At 40.4% G+C, this 17,801-nt stretch overlaps 1 protein-coding gene across 1 annotated transcript in view; it reads right to left on the bottom strand.

Annotated features, from left to right (window-relative positions):
* Positions 1 to 1,121: 1,121 nt before the first annotated feature.
* The window catches only part of PLTP (phospholipid transfer protein), a 29,318-nt gene continuing 12,638 nt past the window's right edge, over positions 1,122 to 17,801 (bottom strand). Inside the window, exons 2-16 of the mRNA XM_072112009.1 lie at positions 16,068 to 16,192; positions 14,235 to 14,334; positions 13,249 to 13,377; positions 13,006 to 13,161; positions 10,381 to 10,444; positions 9,654 to 9,717; positions 8,896 to 8,987; positions 7,822 to 7,998; positions 6,471 to 6,530; positions 4,885 to 5,049; positions 3,846 to 3,913; positions 3,703 to 3,745; positions 3,531 to 3,594; positions 3,375 to 3,451; positions 1,122 to 1,793 (exon numbers count right to left, since the gene is read on the bottom strand). Coding sequence (XP_071968110.1) covers positions 1,671 to 1,793; positions 3,375 to 3,451; positions 3,531 to 3,594; positions 3,703 to 3,745; positions 3,846 to 3,913; positions 4,885 to 5,049; positions 6,471 to 6,530; positions 7,822 to 7,998; positions 8,896 to 8,987; positions 9,654 to 9,717; positions 10,381 to 10,444; positions 13,006 to 13,161; positions 13,249 to 13,377; positions 14,235 to 14,334; positions 16,068 to 16,179 — 1,494 coding nt within the window. The 5' untranslated portion in view covers positions 16,180 to 16,192 and the 3' untranslated portion in view covers positions 1,122 to 1,670. The remainder of the gene's footprint in view (positions 1,794 to 3,374; positions 3,452 to 3,530; positions 3,595 to 3,702; positions 3,746 to 3,845; positions 3,914 to 4,884; positions 5,050 to 6,470; positions 6,531 to 7,821; positions 7,999 to 8,895; positions 8,988 to 9,653; positions 9,718 to 10,380; positions 10,445 to 13,005; positions 13,162 to 13,248; positions 13,378 to 14,234; positions 14,335 to 16,067; positions 16,193 to 17,801) is intronic.

Here is a 17,801-nt window from a genome sequence, read left to right as displayed (position 1 = left end):
TGTCGCTTCCCCGCTTAGGTCAGAGTTCACCATCTTTTTGTAGTGCAATTTAAACAAAGGGCTTGCGACACAGTTTAAAAGTTAAATCCCGCGCTCAGTCTGAATCAGTCAAACCATCCGACGGCATGCCCCCTAATTTGTGTCAAATGGAAGCCAGAGCAGCTGCGCCACAAAAAGGGTCGTGGGCGCCACAATCCAAGCTCAAATACTTCTTAAATACCTGTGCAAGCTGTTTAACCCCCGAAAAAGGTGTACCGTCCGTCAAAAGACAAGAAAAGAGAGAAGGCCACAGTATCCAATATGATGAAAAAAGGTTAAACCAAAAATCTGCAACGTTTCGATTCACCATCAATCTTTGTCAAGCATCAGTGCGTCAAAAGTGCGCAGTGTGACCTTAGTAAATGAGCCCCTGTATGTATTAATTCATTATAGGCCACTTAGTATATACGTAAATAAATTAGCGGGTGCTCTATGTATGTTCTGGTGCTGTCTTTCTGTATGAAACTTGCTTCTGGTGCTTTATTTATGCATTAAAAATTGTTCTGGTGCTGTATTTATGGTTTGAGCATTGTTATGCTGTTATATTTAAGGTATGAGGATGGTTCTGGTGCTGTACGGAGCTCAGTTTTGGAGAGGTATTTTTGTATGGAGCTTTGTGCTGGTGCTGTATTTCTGTGCAGAGGCAATATTTTATAATTTGAGGAAAACTTTAGACATTTTAATTAAAATGAATTCAGGGGACGCATTGGATAAACTAAGATGGAGCTGCATACACTGTGGTTTATATTTTTAATGTTATTTTGTCGTTATGTCCTAATTATTATAATCAATCAGGGGTGTGTATGCATTTTAATTGCTTCCTGGGTTGAGGGCACTTTATTAAGATTTCTCTGGACCTAGACACTTCCCAGGCTATATGGTTAGTGTATATGGTACCTGGTACACCTGTGTGGCCCTACTTGAAACTCCCATAAAAGTTAACACGAGTTGCCCAATAAACTAAACTAAGTAAACTAGTCTTTTAATGCCTGTTCTAGAGATAGAGGTAGGACCTTTGGAACTGATATATACTGTATGTTGTCTTACACACACAAAAGTTCTGACCATATCTACAAATTACAAAATGTTGAATATTTCTTTATTTTTCATACGGCTGACCTGGTGCTAGAAGACAAGTCTGGAGAAGCGTTCATATGTTCAGTCATTTCTCTAAAAACAGGTCCTTGAGGACTTTCCTCCTAAATCAGAGCTCCGCATCTCCAGACTGTCAGTATTCTGTATGTTACATGTTAGTTAAGGATTGTTATAAGATTATTCACACGTGTTAAACAGATTTTCCCTTTGATCTTCAATCGGTAAATTCCTCAAGTGATTGATTTCAGTTTAGGATCGTTAAATAGTCCTCAGTTTGGTAGCAATAAGTGGTTCTCTGGATCTGTTTCTACTTGATCACGAGACATGAGGTTTCTCTGGAAGATAGCGACCTCATAGCGGGGCCCTTTTATAGTCTAACCACATCCATGGGGAAGTCCTCTATACTGTGGTACTGGTTTGGGTGAGTTTTATGATGTCTTTAAACTTGACACCTTAGATTTGTGATACCCTCACACAGAACTATCTCTTAGATGAACCTCTAGAAGCCATCGAGGATGGTCATGATATTATGGATCTCAGATAGCATTGTTGGTCCCTTGGGTTGTTTCTGGGGTGCCAGTTGGGGCTGGACGATATTTGTCAATGACTTCCCGGAGACTCATGGAGAAGTGCAAATCACCACCAATGAGAATAAAACCCTAGAGAGAAGAATAGTAAAACTTAGACAAGAATAAAATCGCCTCAAATATATGTCTGAAGAAATTTTCTGTTCTATCCAGACCGGGCTTCTAAGGCAGGCTAACTGTCAATCACTTTGTGTGGGTGGGGTAATTAAAACTCTCCTGCCAATCACAATTTTTTTGGGCGGGTTGAAGGGGTTGTCCACTTTCAGCAAATAACTGATATGGTTTGTGTAATGAGAAGTTGTACAAATTTCCAATATACTTTCTGTATCAATTCCTCTTGGTTTTCTAGATCTCTGCTTGCTGTACTTTTATAGAAAGCTTCTATTTTTACTTCCACTTGAGCACCTGCTTGTCCATCACAAGATGATGGAAAGATTTCTATCCACTGGAAGTAAAAATAGAAGCTTTCTATAGCAAGAAAGCAAGCAGAGATCCAGGAAACCCGGAGAAATTGATACAGGAAGTATATTGGATAAATGTATAACTTTTCCTTTCACAAATAATATCAATTATTTGAATTATCTGAAAGTGGACAACCCCTTTAATCGCCACTTCTCACTGTTAATCACTGTGTGTGTGTGGGGTAATCAGGACTCTCACCGTCAATCACTGGGTGTGAGCAAAGTAATCACGACTACCATTGTTGATCTTTGTATGTGGGCGGAGTCATTAATATTTTCACTATCAATCACTGTGTGTGGGTGGAGTAATACAGACTCTCACTTTCAATCACTGTGACTGGGGGAAGTAATCAGGACTCTCACTGTCAATCACTGTGTGTGGGACAGGTAATCAGGACTCTTGCTGTCAATCACTGTGTGTGGGGGAAGTAATCAGGACTCTCACTGTCAATCACTGTGTGTGTGTGGGGTAATCAGGACTCTCACTGTCAATCACTGTGTGTGGGGGAAGTAATCAGGACTCTCACTGTCAGCCCCTGTGCATGAGAGGGGTAATCCAGACTTTTCCTGTCAATCACTGTGTGCGGGAGGGGTAAACAGGACTCTCATTGTCAATCACTGTGTGTGGGTGGGTAATCAGGACTCTCACTGTCAATCACTGTGTGTGGGCCGAGTAATCAGGACTACCATTGTTGATCTTTGTATGTGGGCGGAGTCATTAATATTTTCACTATCAATCACTGTGTGTGGGTGGAGTAATCAGGGCTCTCACTGTCAATCACTGTGAGTGGGGGAAGTAATCAGGACTCTCACTGTCAATCACTGTGTGTGTGTGGGGTAATCAGGACTCTCACTGTCAATCACTGTGTGGGGGAAGTAATCAGGACTCTCACTGTCAATCACTGTGTGTAGGTGGAGTAATCAGGACTCTCACTGTTTAATCACTGTGTGTGGTAACTAGGACTCTCATTGTCAATCAGGACTATAACTGTAAGTTACTGTGTGTGGGCAAGGTAATCAGGACTCTTACTGTAAGTTATTGTGTGTGGGCGGGGTAATCAGGACTATCACTGTCTCTCCTAGGAGTCCTGTCAGGATTTATTCTTCTTTTACTAACAAATCTTGTTCCAAATGACATAAGCCTATACATAAGTTCACCTTTTCTCCTCTTAACATGAGTACTACAACTTACAGCATGGTGGGTAGTTGTCTCCCGAGTAAAATCCAGTCCCTCTGGTAGAGGTATGCTGACACCTCTCTTTGTTCTCTCTGCAGAACACATTTCACACAAATATTAAAAACTTGTCATTCTCATAGATAGCCGGATAATACACTAGCCACAACTTACCATTGAGGACGGGCATCACTGCCAACTGTAGAAGGGTCTTTAAGGGGCCTTGTAAGGGTATGAGCTGTAATACAAATGTGAGTTACTATAAAAATATAAACATATACAATATATATATATATATATATATATATATATATATATATATATATACGTAAAGTATTTAACTTACTGCCAGAGACTCCAGTGCCGACTTGTTAGAATATATTCTGAACCTGCAGGTAATTAATAAGGTTATGAATTAATTAATGTAATTCAACTCCATTAGAAGGCTGTGGACTAGGGAACAGATAAATGGTATTACAGGTAACTTACCTCTTGAGATCCAGCTGAACCTGAAGAGTGGTTCTCTTCAGCGTCACCCTAGCATTCAGGCGTGATTCCTGGGGAGACATAAATGATTGGAAGCCATTTTTTTATATGAATGATATGAATCCAATTTATGGCAGAGTCTGTGGCAGGGTATATAACATGGATCCCGTGCTTAGCATGGCTTTCGCAATGATGTGTTGACTATTGCAGCCATTCACTAGCCTCAATGGAACATGACCACTGAGGCCAGTGATTAATTACCGTATATACTCGAGTATAAGCTGACCCGAGTATAAGCCGAGGCCTCTAATTTTACCACAAAATACTGGGAAAACCTATTGACTCGAGTATAAGCCGAAGGTGGGAAATGCATTGGTCACAGCCCCCCAGTATATAGCCAGCCAGCCCCTGCCCCAGTGCATATAGCCTGCCAGCCCCTGCCCCAGTGCATATAGCCTGCCAGCCCCTGCCCCAGTGCATATAGCCTGCCGCCGCTGCCGGACAGATCGAAGATATACAGAGGTCGCCGGAAAGGTAAGTTTAGATATATTTATTTTTTTGACTCGAGTATAAGCCGAGTTTGGGTTTTTCAGAACATTTTTTGTGCTGAAAAACTAGGCTTATACTCGAGTATATAAGGTACATATCGTGTGGTTTATACAGCACAAGCTCAGCTCAGCTAAATGAGAGCAGTGGAACTGGTGACTAGAGGTGCAATGCCCAAGCGACAAGAGATCAAACCAGTGAGTATGATTATTAAATAAGTTTTCATTCAAAACCAATATGTTTTCAACAGTTTAACACAAAAAACTGTCTTTTAGACACTTCTTTGACAAAAAGGCTTTAAAGGACATCTACCACCAGGATGAAGGGTTGTAAACCAAGCACACTGACCTACTGGTGTATACCCCCTCTGTCAGGATCCACTCTTATTTTAGTTTCTTAAGTCCTTGTTTTTATAAAAAAAAGGTTTAAAAAATTATGCAAATATGACTGAGGGGCTCTGGGCTCCATAGATGTCAATGGAACCTGGAAGGCCTACCATTGTCATGCTGCTCAGCTGCACCGGGGGCTGCTTTTCCGGAATCAAGTAGATGTTCAGTATGGCGTTCACCGATACACTGGTTCCGGTTGGCTTTATGGTAAATCGTGGAGGGGTAGAGACACGCAGGTCTAGTTTCATGGGGGCCTCTGCCACAGATGGGTCCTGCAATAATAGCAAAAAAACAGTATTGAGAGTTATCACATGTAAATTTACCACAGCTATACAATGTATACAATTCTACAATGTGAATACCTACCGTATGTGGAGCGATTTCTATGCATACTACCATCTGTAGTGCAGCACTACCATTTTTGCTTGATGTTATCTAACACTAGGCCCATACACTGATTGGGATCAGCTGCAGGAATGTAGTAATAATAATGTCTTTCCCTTATTTCCATATTGTAATTGCAGATGATAGTTTTGCAAAAATCACCACTGTAATATGTTGAGGCAGTAGCCATTAATAGAACATAGTGATTTATGTAGCAAAAATATCAATACAGTATTCAAGAACACATTACAGGACTGGTAACTGGTATAAAAAAGCACTAATAGTTGAAAGTAAGACTAATAATATACAGTGTATAGTAGTCTTAAAAGAAGAAAAGTAACACCTATGGTATACAGTACATAGTAACACTAATAGCAGAAAGAAATACTTATAGTACATGGTGTTTAGTAGCACTATTAGTAGAAACTAAGACAAATAGTACACAGTGTATAGTAGCACTAATAGTGAAAAACATAACACTAATACTACACAGTGCATATAGGAAGCACTAATAGAAGAAAGTAACACTAGTAGTACAGTACAAAGTAGCAATAATAGTAGAAAGGAATACAGCTATTAAACAGTATATAGTAGCAATAACATTAGAAAAAGTAACCCCAACAGTAAAAAGTACATAGTAGCACTAATAGTAGAAAGTAATGCTAATAGTACACAGTGGGGGTCATTTATTAAGGGCCCGATTCGCGTTTTCCCGACGTGTTACCCGAATATTTCCGTTTTGCGCCGCTTGTACTTAAATTGCCCTGGGATTTTGGCGCACGCGATCGGATTGTGGCGCATCGGCGCTGGCATGCGCGCGACGGAAATCGGGGGGCGTGGCCGAACGAAAACCCGACGTATTCGGAAAAACCGCCGCATTTAAAAACCGAAAATGTGTCGCATAAGGACCGCTTACCTTCACCTGGTCCAGCTCGGTGCATTCCGGCGCGATGAGTTTACTTTCAGCGCAGCAGCGCCACCTGGTGGACGGCGGAAGAACTACCTTATTAAATCCCGGCCGGACCCGAATCCAGAGCGGAGAAGCCGCCGCTGGAACGCGAATGGACCGGGTAAGTAAATTTGCCCCAGTATATAGCATCACCCATAAAAGACAGGAACACTAATAGTACATATTAGCACTTATAGTACATAGTAGAGTTAGTAGTGCACGGTATATAGAAGCACTACTACTACTACACTTTACATAATAACACTAATAGTTTACAATACAAAGGAGCCCTAACAGAACATAGCACCACTTCTAGTACACTTGTGAAATAAAGCCTACAAAGTGTTAAAATCTTCTTACCAGAAGCATGAGACTTCCGAAATATGATGTCCGCAGCAGGACTTCCAAGTCTTTAGGCATCTGCATGACAGATCACATTAAATCACAGAACATCCCATACGTTACAAGTAACAGAAGCAGGTCATATGGGACTGCTTTATTACTAGGCTATAACATATATTTCAGATCTATAGATTTTATGGTGAAGGGGTTTTTCTTTTTTAACAGGTAATAAGTTTCTGATCTGATCACTGGCAATGGCCACTTATGGAACACACTTGGCAAATACTGTCAGTCCCATAGAGATGTAAGAGTAATTGTAAAGGTTTTTTTTCCACATATCAATAGCTCTTGGGATGTACAACAACTTTGCCTATTATCTTTGTTACTTATGTGCAGCAGTTTCCTTACTATATACCTCAGATACTGCATTGCTGTAATAGCTGCTTCATCTGCCTGTGCTGATAAGCCCTGGAGTCCGTACTTTGTTTATCGTTTGTTTATCTTTTGGTCTGAAGAAAGGGGAGGGGCTGCTGCTCATAGAGGAGGTGGTCATGTGATAGAGCTCTCTCTCTCTGTGTATGTAGCAGAGCTGGATGTGTTCAGAACAGTGGATACAGATGTCTCCTGCACAGAATAGTGAGGCACAAGTGAGGCACAAGATCTCCCCTGTTCTCTATCAGTCCCTCTGCCACAGTCTGTGATTCCATAGAACTTTCTCTGTCTCTCTCTGCACCTCATTCTGCTCCCCTCCCCCACTTTGTCATTAGCAGTATCAGTTCTATGCAGATAAACTATTAACCCTTAGTGGTCACACAGCACAGGCTACAGACTTCATGTAATTGGTTTACTTATGATTTCTTCCACTTATTACATGTTCCCTGCATATACATGCTGTATGTGCAGGGTGCAGAGTACAGTGGATTTACTTGTGGGAAACTAAAGGAATTTAATGCTAGATTACTTTGACAGAGGACACAAGGCATTATGGGATCTGTGGGCAAGCTAACTGGCCTCAGTCTGAGGGCATAGACTGACAGACATTAGTCTCCACCCGCTTCACCTTTAGTGAGAAAGATTTTTGTCAAACACTTTCAGAACTGAAAATGCGAAGAAAAGGGTGAGGAGCACAATATGGCCATTGTTCTGTTTGTTTTTAAAGGGGGATTCACATATAATTCTTTGGTAAAATCACTATAACTTTACAATTATGATATAAAGGGACAGGTAAATCATAAATGGAGCGGTTCACAGTCATCCATCGTGTCACCTGGTGGGGGGTAAAGTGATTATTTGGGACAACCCATTTAAGCACTAGAGTTTCTACCTTGTGCTCAAATTAGTACATATATAGACACAAAAAGACACTTACCTGTTCGTTTTCAATTTCCAAACTGAGGACGTTTGATTTGTAATAGGCATACATTGCCGAATCAAAAAAATATTCGGACAGAGCGATGTAGACCATACGTTCATTCTGCTTTATTTGGAGTGCGGGGGATGTGTTGGGGATTGTGTCGTTCTCAGCATTTAATGAGTAGAACATTCCCTAAAAGTAATAGGAAACAACTTTAGTAGAGCTGATACATGACCAGACACAGAGAACAGACCATGAATGGGCAGAAGATAATGGGGCAGATTTACTTACCCCGTCCATTCGCGATCCAGCGGCGTGTTCTCTGCGGAAGATTCGGGTCTTCCGGGGATCCACTAAGGTAGTTCCCCCCGATGTCCACTAGGTGTCGCTGCTGCGCTGAATTCCGTCGGAGTTCACTGAAGTTCACCAAGCCAGGCCGGGTGCAGGTAAATGCGTGTCAAAACCCGACGGGTTTTCCGACGGCCATGCCCCCGATTTCCGTTGCGTGCATGCCAGAAAATCGGCGCAAAACGGTAAAATTCGGGGTAACCCGACGTAAAAACGCGATTCGGGCCCTTAGTAAATGACCCCCAATGTATCCCTTTTGATCAACATTGGTTTACTAAGTCAAGTAGTGGCAATGTTTACTAGAAAAACTTTCCGAGGTCAGCCAGGAGTAATGTCTACTAAAGGGATTCTGTAAAAATACAGTTTGGTAATGTTCTACGGGTCCATACTGGACTTCCACATGTCTACCATTTTACACAGGGGCACACAATGGGGCAGATTTTCTTACCCGGTCCATTCGCGATCCAGCGGCGCGTTCTCTGCGGTGGATTAAGGTCCGGCCGGGATTCATCAAGGCAGTTCCTCCAACATCCACCAGGTGGCGGGTTTTCGTTCGGCCATGCCCCCCCGATTTCCGTCGCGTGCATGCCAGCGCCGATGTGCCACAATCTGATCGCGTGCGCCAAATTCCCGGGGCAATTCAGGGGAAATCGGCGCAAATCGGAAATATTCGGGTAACACGTCAGGAAACCGCGAATCGGGCCCTTAGTAAATGATCCTCAATGGCTCTCATATACTTACCCTAAAATCCATATCTAGGCTGTCCTCTGACACATCAGGATCGCTCAGGAGGGAATAGTCAATGCCGATGTAATCATCCACTGTTTTCTTTACTGCAAAGATAAAAGAAATATAAAAAAATCTTCCTAGATGCCAAAGGCAAACACCACAATTCACAATGCAGCCATCTCAGGGTTTGTGGTATGGCAAGTGGATAGGATGACATAAAGAGTTATTGTAGGGGAGAGAACCTCATATAATGTTCAATAAAAGCCTTAAAATATTAATATTATACTCGAAAATAGAAGTCATGTCATTTTCTATTAATTTTTATAGCGGTCACAAAGCAGATTATATAATTACTTCTGTTACATAAATGGGGGAAATTGCTGCTGTTATATACAGAAGGGTATATTCCTGCTGTTATATACAGAAGAGTACATTACTGCTATTATCTATGGCAGTGGATTACTGCTGTTACATGAGTAGAGGACATTATTGCTGATATCTACAGTAGAGACATTGATGTTAGTATCTATGGGCATTGCTGTTATCTCTGTTATCTAGGGTAGTGGATTACTGCTGTTATCTAAAATATGGGACTCACTGCTCTCATCTACAGTAGGAGACATTACTGGTGTTATCTACAGTAAGGGAATCAGCAATGACTGCAGTTATGGACATTATGATCCAATGCTAACATCTATAATGTATTAAAATCCAGAATTTTAGCACACATGAAGCTTTCGACTATGTAACATTAATGGCTTTCTACTCACCGGGAATAGTGTTAAGCAGAGAATTTAGCAGGACCATCCCAGCATGCCTCAGTGCTGGGCAGATCTGTAACAGAACATCAGCTATTATTATGGGGACTCTGCATTCTAAAATACATACGGGATAAGGACAAATGTTCATATTAATGTTTGCTTACCCCTTTATCCTATTTAACCCTATATTATACATCTTTGGCCACAGTGATATAGAATATCAATGGGTATAGCTTTATTTCATTCTGGATATCTGGTTGGATTTTCACCGATAGCTAAAATACTAAGGGAGATTATTGGAGGATACATTTCCTCCATTGTAAACAACAATCTGCTGGGGATTCCCACGTGTTCTCAATAGACAGAGTAGAATTATCGCTGAAAGTCTCCTTTTGGAAGTGACTTATCTATCTAACAAAGTCAATATACAATATCCATATTTCCAAAAATGAGTGAAAAGTTGGAAAGGCAAAATCTAAGGCTACATGCTGTTCTTAGACCTCAAACAACAGATCCGGACCCCCAAGTATCCGCTTCCATGTAATGAGAGCAAAAAAAAGACTGCCCACATACAGATCTATGCATGGGCGCCATATAAGATGGCCAACCGGAGATGCCAAATTTAGTGTGTTTGGCCAGTGTTTGCTTTATGTATATGGCCACATTAAGAATAATACCACAGAAAATGTTGATACTACTTTGATAGGGATCATTGACATTCAACACGTGTACTTACCTGCTGGTTTACTAGAAACCTCATTCCTGTTGTTATAAAGGAAGCAAGAAAGTCATAGACCCTCCTGAAATGAAAGGAACCAGAGTAGGTAAGAACAAGATATATGTGGAAATGGCACAACTGTATGTTGAATAATTATATTGGATATTTATGTGGTCGCTTTATGTGACCTATGTTCTGTTATCTATGGGTATGGTATAGAGATGACCTCTGTTATGTTATCTATGTGTATGGTATACATATGACCTATATTCTGTTATCTATAGGTATGGTATAGATACGACCTATGTTCTGTTATCTATGGGTATGGTATAGATATGACCTATGTTCTGTTATCTATGGGTATAGTATAGATGTGACCTATGTTCTGTTATCTATGTGTATGGTATAGATATGACCTATGTTCTGTTATCTATGGGTATAGTATAGATATGACCTATATTCTGTTATCTATGTGTATGGTATAGATATGACCTATGTTCTGTTATCTATGGGTATGGTATAGATATGACCTATGTTCTGTTATCTATGGGTATAGTATAGATGTGACCTATGTTCTGTTATCTATGTGTATGGTATAGATATGACCTATGTTCTGTTATCTATGGGTATAGTATAGATATGACCTATATTCTGTTATCTATGTGTATGGTATAGATATGACCTATGTTCTATTATCTATGGGTATGGTATAGATATGTCCTATGTTCTGTTATCTATGTGTATGGTATAGATATGACCTATGTTCTGTTATCTATGGGTATAGTATAGATATGACCTATATTCTGTTATCTATGTGTATGGTATAGATATGACCTATGTTCTGTTATCTATGTGTATGGTATAGATATGACCTATGTTCTGTTATCTATGGGTATGGTATAGATATGACCTATGTTCTGTTATCTATGTGTATGGTATAGATATGACCTATATTCTGTTATCTATGTGTATGGTATAGATATGACCTATGTTCTGTTATCTATGTGTATGGTATAGATATGACCTATGTTCTGTTATCTATGGGTATGGTATAGATATGACCTATGTTCTGTTATCTATGGGTATGGTATAAATATGACCTATGTTCTGTTATCTATGGGTATCGTATAGATATGACCTATGTTCTGTTATCTATGGGTATGGTATAGATATGACCTATGTTCTGTTATCTATGGGTATGGTATAGAGATGACCTATATTCTGTTATCTATGTGTATAGTATAGATATGACCTATGTTCTGTTATCTATGTGTATGGTCTGTATGATCACATCTGGCAACAATATGCAGGAATCCAGGAGCTGCTCTGCACCTGTAGCTACATCTGGACTCACTGCACTTAAAAACATCTTTTGACAGGGATTAAAAATGGTTTTCCATAGGATAAATTATGATAAATGTTGTACTTTAAATCCTACAAATCATGAGAAGGGCTCCCCTGTTCCTCATCACTGTATGGCTGCAGTTAGAGTAAGTTTTACAAAGCATCAGTCGAATAAGTGGCCAGTTTGTGGCTGTGATCAGTGTGGACACAGCAATAATGGATGGGAGCTTAGGATTCCTTGTGTTGATGATCGGTGGGATTTTCAGCCATTGAGCCCAGTGTGATTTGACATTAATGTTGATATTTAACCTCTAAATAACTGGCCTGTTCAAATAATCCATTTTTTGTTTTTTAAGACCATTGCACACCAAAAACACTAGGAAAGAGATCAATCAAAGTTTTGGAAAGCAAAACTGTTCTAGTTCATGGGCACCAATCAGAGCTCAGCTTTCATTCTCCCACAGCAGTTTACAAAATGAGATCTGAGCTCTGATTTGTTGCCATGAGCAACTAGAACAGTTTAGCTCTCAGGCTCTACTAATAAACCTCTCCTTGTTTCCATTAGTAGATATATATGCTTGTTTTTGGAAGGACAGGTCAAAGTCAGGGCCGGCTGCAGGTTTCAGTAGACCCCTGGGTGACAGAGCCTGAGTGGGCCCCTTTGTAGTGAACTCACATAGTGGCATTAAGAATACAGAAACTAAAACATTCCCTAAAATTTGCCCCAGTTTATCATCCAAAAAACCACCTCATAGTTAAATTATATTATTATATTATATAGCCCCCTGCATGGGTTCTATTATATATAGGCCCCTCATAGTGTAATTATATACAGCCCCACATGGTTATATTCTACCCTGAGATTCGGTCATGTGGGCCCCCACCAGCAGCTCTGGGCCCCCGGCACTTGTCCGGAATGCCTGGAGCTGGATCCGACCCTGGTCATAGTGTTTAATGGTGCAATTTTAGGCCCCATATATCTATATGCTGCTTTCCTAGAGGGAATAGTAAAAAATAGCAGAAATTCAATGATTTTATTTTTAGTATTTCAATTTTGCAGCTTAAATAACATTTTAACGATACAAAAAAAGGTAGTTTCTATAAGGTTTTACATGGTTTTTAGCAGTGTATAGCAGCTCTCCTCTCTTGCCTATAGAGGGAGCCAAGACCAAGGCAATCCCATATAATAACCTTTATGGTGCTTTTCTATAGAAACAAAATTAGGCATTTTTTGGCAGTTCTTATTGAGAATTTACGGCAACTTATAATTTCCTTAAAATGTTTTCTTAGTGAACTTACTTAAGTGTCCCGCTGAATCCGGCCCTCATTCTGTTGATAGATGCATTACACGTCATATTGGAAATTTTTAAGCGCCCTTTTGAATCTTTGGTGAGGTCCAGATCGGTTTTAATGTGCACTCCCTCCGCTGAGGCGTTGATTGTCCCCACGTCGTAGCTGAAGAAGACAATCCATCAATGTGTTATTAAGGTAAAGTATATGGGACCTGTGTAACACTAGGGATAGAATGAGGAAAATACTTACAAGAGCCAATAGAGAAGTTTCCTATGGAAATTGAGGCTGATAGACGCGTTATTAATATCTAACACCAGTTGTCTATTTGGCTTAAACAACAAATCGGACTGCGAAAGCTGTAAATGTGTGACACGGACACTGCGGAAGAGAGAAGGAAACAAGAGAACAGCCATTTATAATATAATGGGGCAGATTCATTAGGTTCATGAAGGAGACTTACAGATTACTAATTTCTGGAAACAGTGATGGACTTGGGCCCACCAGATAAAACTGTTCTAGGCAGGGTCGGCTCCAGGTTGCAGTAGGCCCCTGGGCGACAGAGCCTCAGTGGGCCCCTTTGCAGTGAACTCATTTGGCGGCATACAAAATTTGGAAACAAAAACAAACAGTCTCCTGTTCTCTAAAATATTCCCTAGTTTATCATCCTAAACAGCCCCCTCATGGTTATTTTACATAAAGACCCCCATGGATTCCTTATGTACAGCCTAATGTGGGCCTCCTTCCCCCAGGAGCTTTGGGCCCCGTCACTTTCCCAGGTATGCAAAGTGCTGGTGCCGGCCCTGGTTGTAGGGGCCCATGCTCCATTGAACCGTAAGAAATAGACCATAAAAACCTCCAAATTAGGTTGTCTTCAGCTGGACCCTTGGAGTTTCGTATCAGGATACAGTATGGATACAGTATGTATCCGGGTCTCAATGGTCAGAGCCTGAGCGATCTGGAGGTTATCCCATTTTCTCAGTCAAGGGCATATGTTACTTTTGTATGAAAACCTCTTTAATTCATGACGAGCTCACCTACATGATGTGCACCACAGCAGCTTTGTTTAGCTTGCCCAAAAAGGGTGCAGAGTTTAACAGAAAGGGCTTATCAATAGTGAAATCGCATATATACTATTGGCAGTATAAGAACATGATCATACAAATAATATATACAGACATAATAGTAGAAATGTTACAAAGCAGTATATATATACACACAAGAGACCATGCACTCACTTGTTTATACTGTAGGTAAAACTCCCCTCGGTTCCATTAAGATCTGGAATTGTGATATTCTCCAGCTCCTGTTCCACAAACTTCAGTCCTTCATGTTTCACTAATAGAAAGAAGAGTTAATTCAGTCTCCACATGATACAGGACAAGCCCCCTATGTGTTCTACATGTGCAGATAAGAAATGTACGCATCCGTGCAATGTATTGCCTATTGGGCTTTTACTATAGTTCTACGTATGCTCAGGAGCTGTTCTTCTCAGTAGAATATAGACAGGTCCACTCCAATAGATCAGGTAACGCTCAGATCAATGGAAAGAAATTTTATCAAAAGAAATGTCACAAAAAAACAGCTATTATTTTTATTCATATGACTCATTTTCTTAAAGGAAATATACCACTGACAAAAACAAAAAAGGCTACAAACTCACCTCCACTCCTCTTGGTGTTGACCCTTTATAATTAGCAGCCCGGAGCGCAAGGACAAGATGTCTGGAGCATCGTGCTACTTATTATGCACGCCCAGGCACCTCCCTCTCCCATTCTGGAGAGGGAGGTGATGACACGCAAGAGGCGTAAATTCACATCTCTTATGTGACAGTACCTTGCTCTCCCTTGCTCCTAGCATGGGAGAAGAGGTGAGGGGGGGGGGTGCATAATTAACAATCCAGAATGCCGGACATCTTGTCCCCGTGCTCTGTGCTGCAAATTATTAACTTTATATTCTAGGTGATCCCCGACGTGTCAAGTCTAGCAAGGGACAGCGCAGCGATCAAGATGAAGAGGCGCGTGGTAATTTTTTTTAGGGTTTTTTTGTTATTTTCAGTTGTTGATTTTCCTTTTAAAGGGAGCCTTCTAGCAACTGCTTTAAATCATGGGTACATCAGAGTCCTGTGTCATCGTCATTATCTTCTCAATGCATTCAGTTCTCCCCATCCCCCTCCTTCATGTTCCCTCCTAATCCCTCCCTTCTGGAGACATGAGCCGTAGAAATTTGCTTGCAGCATGGGGTCAGCTCACGGTTGCATGAGGGAAGGGGAAGGAAGAGAGAACTGTGATTGCTGTGAGAAAATACTGACTCAATGCAGTTTGCTGGGAGGGAGCAAACAGTAATTTACATTAATCATTTTTTTTTAAATTATTTTTGTCATATTCCATTTTTTTAAATAGATAAATATATTTTGAGCAATTTGTTTGTTCCTTGTTGCTTAAATTACAGAGTCAAATATGTCAATCTTGGGGTTGAGCATGTGCATGGACTTGACCAACCACATGAAAGTGATTTATGATGTGAGTTCCACCCTGACTATGGCTCACCTGGTTCATACTGAAAGGTTCTGAGTGAAGGAGAGTAAAGTCAGGCTATAACTCATAGATTCCTACAATGCAGAGAGTTCAGTGTAGCTGCAGTCAATGTAGGAGATGTACCCGTCACATGGACTTCCTGGACCACACATGGCCATATGATTGGTACTTTAAGGTTCTTTGTTTAAGTTTTACCTCTCCTGGGTCAAGCGCCTATTGAGGTGCGTCTATCTTCATCTTTGGAGCTCCAAAGAAGCAATGTGAACATATCCTGGTTTGTCTCTGTTACCCATAGTAATCAATCAGAGCTTAGCTTTTATTTCCTCTGTAGATTAATAAATGAAAGCTGAGCTCTGATTGGCCACAGTGTCTACTTTAGCCATATAATGTCTTATAAGATACCATAAATACATACAGATAGATAAGCATTTAACTATACATCTCTAGGTGTGTGCTTCATAGTATTGGATGCCATGTCTTTGTTATCAGTATGTGGATACAAGAGGAAAATAGTGGTCGACAATTTCTTCTTACCAAACTGTAGACCTTTGGAAGTGATCCGTATTCTGCAACCAGGGTTCTGTGAAGACGACTTTGACAACACAAATGGTAGGACAAGTAAAAGTAGGTACACCAACACTGCCATTGCTTCTTACAACCTGCAAAAATCATCAAAAAAAGAATCAACATTGTAAATACCTCTCCATTGTTGTAGAACAATGTAGAAAGTAACAATGTGTGAGTTTTCCATATGAAATTATCTCCTACAAGTGAGAAGCTTTAAAATAAACCATATGGTAAATGAGGCCTTGTAACTGCATAGGGGTTATTGTAAAAAAAACGGGTCCCAACCCAAGATGTTAGTCCCATCCTCCTTGTTACCAGGGCCGGTTTTAGACAAAGTGGGGCAAAACTAAAAGTGGGGCCCCAAACTATTTTATGAACAGTCACATTCAGTAAATGGCTCCTTTGGCCCTGCACAATAATAACACTTTGTAGTTGCAAGCAGTAGTATAGTAAGGCAATGTGTAATATGGGGCTGTAAGAGAATTTTATTGGAGAGACAGATGATAGGGAGATGGATGATAGAAGATCAATATGAAAGATGATTTATAGATGCATAAATATAAAGTAGATAGCTAGATAGAGGATATATAGATAAATATATAGATAGGTAGAATACAAAGATACAGTCGAAGAAAGATAGAAGATCAATAGATAGATAGATAGATAGACAAATTATAGGAGATGGATAACTAGACAGATAGATAATAAGCATCTTCTCCCAGGCATTCAACCAAGGGGTATTAAAGGATCAATACATACTCATAAAAGTCTACATGCAAGGGGCCCCTTTCGGACAAGGGGCCCTGGGCGAATGCCCAGTTTGCCGCCCACTAACGCCTGCCCTGCTTGTTACTGCATGAGGACATGGGACAACTGTTGCAAGAGGAATTGTTTTGTCAGTGTCTATTCATACTGATTTTGCAGTGCATGTCAAAGGTTTTATACATCAGGAAGAATTCTCACCATATACCTCTGATGGAGTCCATCACTTTATAGGTATCTAGTAACATACATATGAGATAACAGACAGTATATTCATATAAGCAAGTATGTCCAAGAGTTCGTGTTTAATTATGAAGTTCAGGCAGAAGTTCAGGTTCCGCTCACTAACCTGCCATTGGTGGTAGCACCAGTCGCGGGTGTTACCCTTTAAATGCCGCCAGCAAAGTTGCCTGCGGCAAATAGATCCCAGCAGTATGTGTGCACTGTTATTTATTTGTATATGCCAGAGCAATGATCCTCAGTTAAATGGTTGCAGCATGTAAAGGGTAACAGCCATGGTTGATGCTGCCAATTATCAAGGGTGTTACCAGTGGGGGTGCACGTTTGGGTTCAGTAACCGAACCTAAACCAGACTTTAATGGGTCCATTCTTCCCTTATCGTGTTGGCACATAGGCTGCCTATATGAATAATGACAATACTTTAGTATACCGGGTATACCAAGGTATCATATCAGTGATCATATATGATTCCTCATAGTGGGACATAAAGAAAATTGTTAAATAAATATACAAAAAAGTAAGTCTAAAACTATCTAAAACTCATATACATAAAAAGTTCAACTTGTCCTCCAACTCTGTGGAAACATTGACCAAGCAATAAAAAGTTGCCGCCCTTAGACCATGGCAACATAAAAAAAATATTTAAAAAACTGATTTTCTTGTCCAAAAATGTAAAATCTAGACACATTGGATATCACT

Source organism: Engystomops pustulosus, chromosome 6, assembly GCF_040894005.1.
Source record: "Engystomops pustulosus chromosome 6, aEngPut4.maternal, whole genome shotgun sequence".
Classification (NCBI taxonomy): Eukaryota; Metazoa; Chordata; class Amphibia; order Anura; family Leptodactylidae; genus Engystomops; species Engystomops pustulosus.
The sequence above is the reverse complement of the archived record's forward strand: the minus strand, read 5'-3'. Positions and strand labels throughout refer to the sequence as shown.